Source organism: Condylura cristata, unplaced genomic scaffold (assembly GCF_000260355.1).
Source record: "Condylura cristata isolate star-nosed mole 26May11 unplaced genomic scaffold, ConCri1.0 scaffold00005, whole genome shotgun sequence".
Classification (NCBI taxonomy): Eukaryota; Metazoa; Chordata; class Mammalia; order Eulipotyphla; family Talpidae; genus Condylura; species Condylura cristata.
The window spans coordinates 457,512-467,254 of NW_004567106.1; the positions used below are offsets into that span (position 1 = coordinate 457,512).

General features: G+C 36.8%; 1 protein-coding gene across 6 annotated transcripts in view; it reads right to left on the reverse strand.

Annotated features, from left to right (window-relative positions):
* HECW1 (HECT, C2 and WW domain containing E3 ubiquitin protein ligase 1) overlaps window positions 1–9,743 on the reverse strand; it is a 426,246-nt gene that overhangs the window by 9,255 nt on the left and 407,248 nt on the right. For all 6 annotated transcript variants that reach the window (XM_012720822.1, XM_004676647.2, XM_012720820.1 and 3 more), the window contains 2 exons: window positions 2,653–2,799; window positions 124–238 (listed from right to left, as the gene is read on the reverse strand). In XM_012720822.1, the coding sequence (XP_012576276.1) occupies window positions 124–238; window positions 2,653–2,799 (262 nt within the window). The remainder of the gene's footprint in view (window positions 1–123; window positions 239–2,652; window positions 2,800–9,743) is intronic.

Below are 9,743 nucleotides of genomic sequence, written 5' to 3' on the forward strand. Positions count from 1 at the left end.
AAAATAAACTGTTATAAAATAAAAAATAAGTTAATTTATTAGGTAAAGTCTACCTTAATAAAAATGATTAAGCGATAAACTGTATCTGTGATAGTTGTATCATCAAAAGGCCTGCTTGCTTACCTCCCCGGTACTCTGTATTGTTCCGCCAATCATTTAAGTCAATTTCTGCTGTGCCAGCTATCACCAACTCCAGCTCTCTGGCATCGAAAACAGACACAAGTCTAGAATCCACAACCTGAAATAAAGTGTACATTTCATCACACAGGTCCAACAACACCTAAAAGTTATAGTCCTTATAGTTATTTCTGTGGGGTTTAGCTGGGAAACTGACCATCATTTGCAACCTTTTTCCCATGTTCAAGTTCAAAGTCATGACAAAATATTTGAAGCACAACACATTCATGAGCTAGGAACTGAAAAAAGATCCTTTGCTTTCTGCTACCTCTGATATTCCCTTTCAGATGATGTGACTCAATCTGTCTCAGTTTTCTCTAAGGCTACATTTAAGTTTACAAATATCATTGCATATTAGTTGTTATAAGGCCAAGACACTTTGAAGTCACTTAATAGATAATAGTATAGTGTCATTTAAAAAGTATCCTTATTTTCTATGAAAAATTTTGACTCATTTCCAAGAAATGAACATAATAAAATGACTACATTTTCCTTCTTTAATCCCCACATTTACTTTCTCCACTTGAAGACATGTGAGGAGCTGTGTTGTTATGGTTCTTAACAGAATTTACATCTGCTTACCAAATATGTCATATACAAGTACATATCTATCATGATACCTCCTCCAATCAAACTGATACTAGCAGCTGTGCCATTGTGCTAATTAATGTTACTTGTAATTATGCCAATGGAGAGAGTTGGTCCAATATTCACCATAGGTATGGTGACATAAACTAAAAGTGGGAGTGATACTGGTAGCTGAAGACCATAAATGGTTATGTTCCCTGGAGGATGTTGCTGGTAGAAAATCGAGCACCCCAGGAGAATACTAAGGCAGGTTGAAGCAACTGAAGAAGTATATAAGGGAGCTCTGTGCATGCAATAGAAGAAGCAGTGCATATACACATGAGAGTAGGATCTCCACACAGACCCCGGTAGAAGAGGCTGAGTGGTGGTCACAGCAGGGCAGCATCATGATTGCGGTGTTGGGCCCCACACTGACCTCTATAAAGTTTTTGCAGAGCTGGGATTTGTGTGTGTGGACCACATGGAAGAGGTCATCGTGTGTGGTCTTGTCCAATTAGTCATTTTGGAAAAGTTTTGTTAGGTCTGGAGAAGAAAGGGAGACCCAAACAAAACAGGCGTTTTGCCAAAGCATGGCCTGGAGAACAAGCATCTTGTTGAATCGTGGCTTGGAGAAGTCAGGAGACCCAGAGACAAGCATCTCTGGTTGCATGAGTGTGGCCATTTGTTGGGTCATTTGGGCCAATACAGATGTGGTCTTGAGTATCGCTTATTTGGTGCTGTGCTGGGGCATTTGGGGAGCCCAAGGAGCATCTCCTGCTGTATCCATTGCTGTGTTTGTGGTTCGGATCCTGGTCTATAGTTTGGCTGCTGCATGTCCACGGTGGCAGGAAAACGCCATCCTAGACATGTGGCCTATGTTCAGGAGAGGAGTGACATAGCCTCAGTGGTGGGAAGATGTCTTGGTCTTTGTGCAGCACTGGACAGTACTAGACATATAAAGCAAATAGCTATTATTGGCCTCAGTAACTGTTGTTTATCCTGATTTTTTAAAAAAGAATTATTTAATTATACATACAGAACTGGGGTACAGGTCAGAGGTGCAGGGGAAGTGAGAGGATTCACAAGGGACAGAGTAAGGAGCAGAACAGGCAGATTGATGAAATATACTGCTGAGGGGAGCAGTGGGCAGGTCAGAAGAGGCCTGCTGCACCATGTGGATCACCTCCGGGGCGGGAGTCAAACTCATGCTGAAATGGCATTAGATTCTTAGGGCTGTGCTTTAATCCACTACACCACCAGGAAGGGCCCTATATACTGATTTTTAAAACAATCTTTTTGTTGTTATTTGGTAAGCCTGAGGTGTCTTGCAATTGTGTCTTCTGGTAAAGAACCCAGACAGGAACCAGTAAAGTATTTGGGCAGAGGGACCTTGGCCAATTTAGTCTCTCTCCTGCCCTATATTATTTCTAAACTGGAAAAATTTAAGGATGTCAACCTTTGTGTACAGAAAGACTAGCAGTTTCCCCTGTCCTCTTGATTTACCACCCTAAAATGGATTATGTGGCACAAAATGACACTGCAATGAAATAAAAATCTAAAAAGAGTGGATAGCATACTCTTATTTTTTGAATATTAAGAAATACCACCTGCATATATCTTGATAGGAGATGATGGGTGTTCTCACTTCTGGCACACCAGGTCCATACAAACATGAAATCTGTGAGAGCATTTTTCACCTCCCACAAATACTTGGTTTCCAGAAAACTCTGACTCCCTCTCCATCTTATCTATACAATTTAAGTAGCTATTTTGCACTCTGGTGAATGGAAATGAGCTTTCTGTCTGCCTTGGTCCTTGTTCTCTCCTATCTTACAGGCTATGTCCAGAGATGAAGGCCACTGGCTTGCAACTCACACCCTGTTTTCCTCAGCCAGACCTGGGCCTCACCTCATAGAAACCCCGCACCAGAGCCTCAGTCTGCTGTACCACACCACGTTCTACCCGCCATTTCACCATCCTCTCGATGTACTCTTTCTTATTCTTCTCTGTGACCTGGGTGTTGGCTCCTCCAGATTTTAACTCCCTTTCTGTTACCTTAGAGAAAAATAGAAAGATTGTGATTCATGTCAGTTCACTTAGCTTCCAGTATGACATCAATTTTAAGAAGAGGAACTATATGCCAAAGGCTCCCTTCACATGGGTTCAGCATCATAACTTCCTATGAAGAACTACATTTATCTTTTTTCTGGAAGTTGCATAAAAGATTCTGTTTATGTTAAGCAGATACTTAAGCATCTTGAAAGAAATGTACTCTCTGTTTTATAAACAAGAAACATTTTGATTTGTCTGATTCTTTACTTGCTGTTGTAGTAATGCTTCACTTATTGTTTATGATTTATATGTAAATTGATGTACCAGGCATCTTATACTCTCTACCAGCTAAATAGCCCACTCTCACACTCACCATTGTGTGATTTATTAGTCAATTCATAATTCATTTAGTCAATTCTTTCACTCCTGGGCATTTTGGTTGTTTCAGATCTTTGCCAATTATCCTCTATGCTGCATTGAAGATCTCAGTATATTGGTTATTTCAATTTGGTGTGAAAATATCTGTAGGAAATATTTTTAGATGTGACTGTTGAATTAAATTATGGATAGATATCATGAAGGTGCATTCTATAGTGAATCAAACTACACATCTGTTCCTTTTTCTCTATACCATCTTCAAAATAGAATACATTTCTGACTCAGAAAGGGAAGTCTAAGAAGGGAAGGTGGTATTTCATGATAGCTTTAATTGATTTTTAAAAATCTTTATATATTTATGCATACAGAACTGGAGTATAGGCCAGAGATGCACGGGTGGTGAGAGGATTCACCAAAGAGGAGTGGGGAGTAGAAAAGGCCGAATGATGAAGTACACTGCAGAGGGGAGCAGTGGGCGGGTCAGGAGAGGTTTGCTGCGCCATGTGGATCACCTCCCGGGCGGGATTGAACTCATGCTGAAATGGCTTTTAGCTTTTTAGTGCTGTGCTTTAACCCACTGCGCCACCAGTGAGGGCCTTAATTGATTTTTTTTTTTTAATAGTCCAGGGGACATTTTGTTGGGAGACAGAAGAAGCAAATTCTAAGCCCATGAATGATGCCCTGAATGAACAGTACTACATGTTTATTAAGCACATCACCCTGACCTTCAGGTTAGAGAGATCTCAGGGGCAGATGATTACAACTCCCAGAATGCCATAAACTTTACTTCCTGATTGGGAAGGTTGCAGGGACATAGGAGGGGGAGTTAAGTAGCCATGTTTTGGTATATAACTAAATACATCAGGGTTTGGTCTCTCTTGTTTTTCTGCCTTTTGACTTGCATCCTGGTTTTGCAGGTCAGATGGCTTTACTGGTAGGATGTGTTGACCAAACTACCCTCACCCTACCCATTTTCTTTCTTCCCTTTTTTATTCCTCTCATAAATAAACCTATAAATTTCTTTTTTACCTCTGAGTGTCTGCTTTTGTGTCTTGTTCTATGTTCTTAAATATGTGAGTGAGGGCACACACCCATTTCCCCCTGGGTTTTCCCTGAAACAATTTCATTGTATTTTTTTATACCAATTATGTCATGAATTCATAGGGAATGGAGTTCAATAATTTAGTCTTTTTCCCATTGACTCACAAAATGTGCTTCTCAGGATACAGCAGACAGATGCTTCAGTTAAAAGCAAGTACATTTCTCTTTGGCTTCTTTCTTTTTCTAATCATTTTCCTTCACATGTTTGATAAAGAATTTCTTAGATCATAGAATGCTTTATACAGTCAGTATGTACATTAATTCTCTTGAAAGAACCTTGCCCTTAATCTGTTTGCTTTGTAGGGCATTTATTTGTGAATAATTTTCTTGAAATGTTCATTCTCTTGATGTTTACACTACCAACTTTATTTTTGGTAGATTTGCATGTTTGTGGCCCAAGACAAAATTCTGTTTTCTAGAATGCCTACAGAACAGATAGTATCTGTCTTTCTGCTTTCTGTTTGTGTTGGTCATTTGGCAAATATTTGAAAGATTGTTCTTCCAGCAAAAAGGAAGGTAATCTACTGTTTTTGTTTGTTTGTTTGTTTGTTTGTTTTTAATTGTAAATGAGGTTTAGTATTTAGTTTTGGGAAACTATTATTTATATTCCTTGCTCATTTTCTATTGTGTTGTTGAGTGTTTCTTATTGATTGGTGGAAGCCATTTCTATATTGAAGGAAATTGCTTTTGACTTATGTTATGCATTATGATATATTAATATGCAATTTTTACTTTGTTTATGGCATATTTTTGTCATGCATTTCAACAAGAAATTTTGATTGTATATATCAATGTCTTTTTTTTTTATAAGTTTATGTCATAGCATCAGCAGTATTTCTTACCACAAGATTAAATATAACAATTAAAAAAAAACCCTTCTTTTTCTATTGATTTTTTCTCATTTTCTGATCCAAGGGGAATTTATTTTAGTTAAGTTAGGAATATAACCTAACTTACCCTGTTTTTTCAGTGAAATTTGTAAATAGATTTTACAATTTTATCATCTACTATAGGATAAGTGTAACAGATGCACTGGTGGGAGGCATGCACAAGAAACAATATAGTTTAAATATACATTTAGTTTCTGACTAACAGCTAAGTGAGATTCTAAAACCCATTTAAATATGGTAAGAAATAATTTTTCTCAAATATATGTTTTTTTTTTTTCCCTCAGAGATATGTTTATATGTAGAGAATCAATAGCACACTGACATTTTCCAGGTCTTGGAAAATGTCCTGGTTGATATGTGGGTGTTGGGTGGTCAGCAAGGTCATTGAGTAACTCTTACCTCTACACTCATCACACCCTCACCATTTATGCAAGGTACTTATAAAGTACCTCAACTTAATTCTCACAACAACACAGTTACAAATTACCATATGCCAGAACTTTTGGGATCTCTGTAAATTTAGCTATGGTATGTTCTGATAAAACTGTAACCCAGGAAATTCAATATTATATAAGTGCTAGTAGAAAAATTTTATCTTATTCAATAATAAGGAGGAGTAAGTATAATAATTTTGGTGATAATTATTTTTATAGTTGCACAGGTAATAGAAATACTTATTACGTATTGCATAATTTATAAAAATATTTCCTGATCCATATATTACATTTGAATTTCAAAATCAAATCTACTCTAGAAAGTAGATCCATGTCATAATAAAAAAAAATCAGGAAGACATGGGAAGCTTTATTAAAGGAAGTTTCCCTTAATTATATTTTGAGTGTATCAAACTCCATGCTTTCTAGTTTAAAATAAAATGGCATTACCATATGGTCTTAGGACTTAATCTTTTTCTATATCTTCCAAAGAATTGAAAACAAGAACTCATGCATATAACAGTATTATTCACAATAGCCTGAAGGTGCACAGCAATAGATGAATGGGGAAAAAATGGTGTATACACATTATGAGAGAGTACTCAGCCCTAAAGAAAGGGAATACTGACTCATGTTATAATTTGGATGAATCTTGATGACAGTAAGACAGCTTAAATAAGACAGCCACCAAAATATGTCAGTAAGAAAAAGATTAATATTGAATGATTTCATTTACTTGCAGAATATATAGAAACCAAACAAAAGATCAAGAAAAAGACAAAACTTGCATGATGATCATAGGTCTGAGCTAGACAGCAAGGGAAGGGGAGCAAAACGGGAGGGAAGAGCACAAGTGAATATTGTGATGTGTCAATGGCGATATGGTGATGGGATAACTATACAGGCCACACCTAAGGGGAAACAAAACAATTACAGAAATGAACAACAATTAAAGAAAAATAAAACAGTCAAGTATGGTCAACTGATCTACATGGCAGAAAAGTAAGTTCTCCCATAAGAACAATAGATTGGGAGCAAAAGCTGCAGGTCCCTGCAAGCACTGAAACATGTAAGATGAACAGAGAGATGCTGGCAATACACCAGCAGAGGAAAGTTGCAACAAAAAAGGGGGTGAGAAGAGAAGAAAGCTTCAGAACACTTATACCCTTCACCACCACAGAGCCCCACACTTCAAAGAACAGAAAGGAGAAAAATCAAGAACAAATGAGAGACCAAGCAGAATAACGCGTGGATAGGAATTACTACAGGCATCACCACGTCCTGCTATCTTTGAGAAAGTGTGTGGGAACTGCTACCAAGGTGAGTGAGAGGCACCAGCACTTGGAATCCAAAACCCAGTGCCAGTAGACTCCAAGGGCCACACCTATAGTAGAGAAAGAACCAGATTCACAAACAACTAAAGGCCAGCAGGTAGTGCATGTAGAAAGTACCTGTGGATGGCCACTTCTCATGAAAGAGGACAGTGGGGAAGGTTGGAGTCACCATCAAGGTGAAAGACCCACACTGGGTAATCAAAAACCCAGTGCTTAGCCTCAGGATCCAGGTGCAGAATGCACCCTAACTTATGGCTACTTCCCATATTCCAGATCTGGGAGCTACGGAACTGAGAACCTGGGCACAAAATTTGGGGTGTGGGACCCACACAACTGCATGCACCACACTGGGAGAGTACAGGAAAAAGCACAATGCTCCTAGAGGAGAAGTCTCTGGCGCCACCTAGTGGATAAAAACAAAACCACGAACTACCTAATAGTTGGAAGGCGGGGATTCCAAGATCTGTAGGAACTGACTAAATACATAGGGCGGGAACAAGCTGAGCAAAAGCCACAGCATCAATACCTTGTTGAAGTTTTAGCCTAACAGTACTAGGCTTGATGTGGTAAACACTTTCCACAAAAGATAAACATAGATTAAAAATAAAATGGTTGGAAAACAATCCTACAAGTAAATGGACCAAAAAAGAAGACAGGGACAGCTATACTTAGATGAAATAGACTTCAAATTAAAAAATATCAAAAGAGACAGGCAGGAACTACATTATGATCAAAGGGACAATATATTAAGAAGGTACAACACTCGTCTACCAAAACAAAGGAGCACCAAAATATATTACACAACTACTGTCAGCTTTGAAAACAGACATTAAAGAAAATACATATATAATAGGAGACTTCAACACCCCATTTTTATTAATGGACAGCTCAAAGAAACAAAAAATAACCAAAGACGCTAGAGTCATAAATAAAGACATAGAACTCATGGACTTAGCAGAAATCTTTAGGTACTCCAACCAAAAAGTTCTGAGTACACATTTCTCTAAAGCATGCATAGATAATTCTCCAGAATCAGTCACATGCTGGGCCATAGAACAATCATCAACAGATGCACTAAGATCAACCATCTTCTTTGATCATAAAGGTATCAAATTAGAAATAAATCATGAAAAGAAAACAGGGAACACTTCCACATCATGGAGACTGAAATCCACATTAATGGAAGATCACTGAGCTGTCAAGGAAATGAAAGGAGAAATTAAAAAGTACTTTGAGTTGAACTACAATGAGCACACCAATTTCCAGAATGTATGAGATACAGTAAAAGTAGTACAAAGGAAAATTGATAACATTATAAGCCCACATTAAGGAGTTAGAAAAAACTCAATGAAACTACCTAATCTTACATTTCAAATAACTAGAAAAAAAAACAACAAAAATACCCTAAAATCAGTAGAAGAATGGAAATAATAAAAAATAGAAATTAAAATAACGATCCAAAATATCAATTCAACCAAGTTGTTTCTTTGAAAATAATAAGCAAAATAGACAAAACTCAAGACAAGCTCATGAAGACAAAAGTGGGAGAAAACATACATAAATAAAATCATTAATGAAAGAGGTGAAATCACAACAGACTCTGTTGAAATCAAAAGAATAATCAGAGATTACCATTAAGAGAAGGACATACAAGGATTCCAAATAGGGAAAGAAGAAGTAAAACTATCACTATTTTCAGATGATATACACAGAGAAACCTAAAAACTCTATAGAAAAAAAACTCAAAAATAAAAACAAACAAAAAAACCCAAAAAACAAAAACCAACCAGTTTACAAATGTAGCAGGATATAAAATCAACACAGAAAAATCAGTAGACTTCCTATACACAATTAATCTAAAGAAGACATCAAGAAAACTATCCCCTTCAAAATTGAAAGAAAAAAAAATCAAATATTTGGGAATAAACTTAACAAAATAGGTGAAGGGCTTTTACAAAGAAAATTATAAAACACTGTTAAAATAAATGAGATACAAAGACATGGAAAGATATCCCCTGCTCATGAGTTGGAAGAACTAATGTTATTAAAATGGCCATCTTAACAAAAGCAATTTACAGATTCAACACTATTCCAATAAAAATCTCAATGACATTCTTCAAAGAAATAGAACAAAAATACTGATGAAATTCACATGGAACCACAAAAGCTCACAGTTGCCCAAGCCCTACTGAAAAAACAAAGGAGAATAGAGGATCACACTTCCTAACTTCTATCTATACTACAAATGCCTCGCTAACTAAAACAATGTAGTTCTGGAATAAAAACAGACACACAGAACAGTGGAAACAGATAGAAAACCTAGAAATAAAACCACACATGTGTGGACAATTAATATTTGATTAAAGGAACATAGAATATGCAGTGGAATAAGGACAGTTTGTTTAATTAATAGTGTAGGTAAAAGTGGACTAACGTAAGCAAATGAATGAATCTAAACCACTACCTCACACTAATCAGAAAAATAAACTCAAAATGGATAAAGGTCTGGTCATAAGACATGAAACCATAAAATATATAGAGGAAAATACAGGCAAAACACTACAAGATATACATCTCAATGACACCTTAAAAGATTCATCATCCAAAGCAAAGAAAATGAAGGAAAAGATACACACTAGGGACTACATCAAACTGAAAGCTGCTGTACAGCAAAAGACACATTAATCAAAACAAAAAGACACCTTACTGATTGAGAAGAAATCTTTGCATTCCATACAACTGATAAGGGACTGATCACAAAAATATACAAAGAGGGGACTTCCGGAAGATGGCTGCAGAGTAAAGACGCC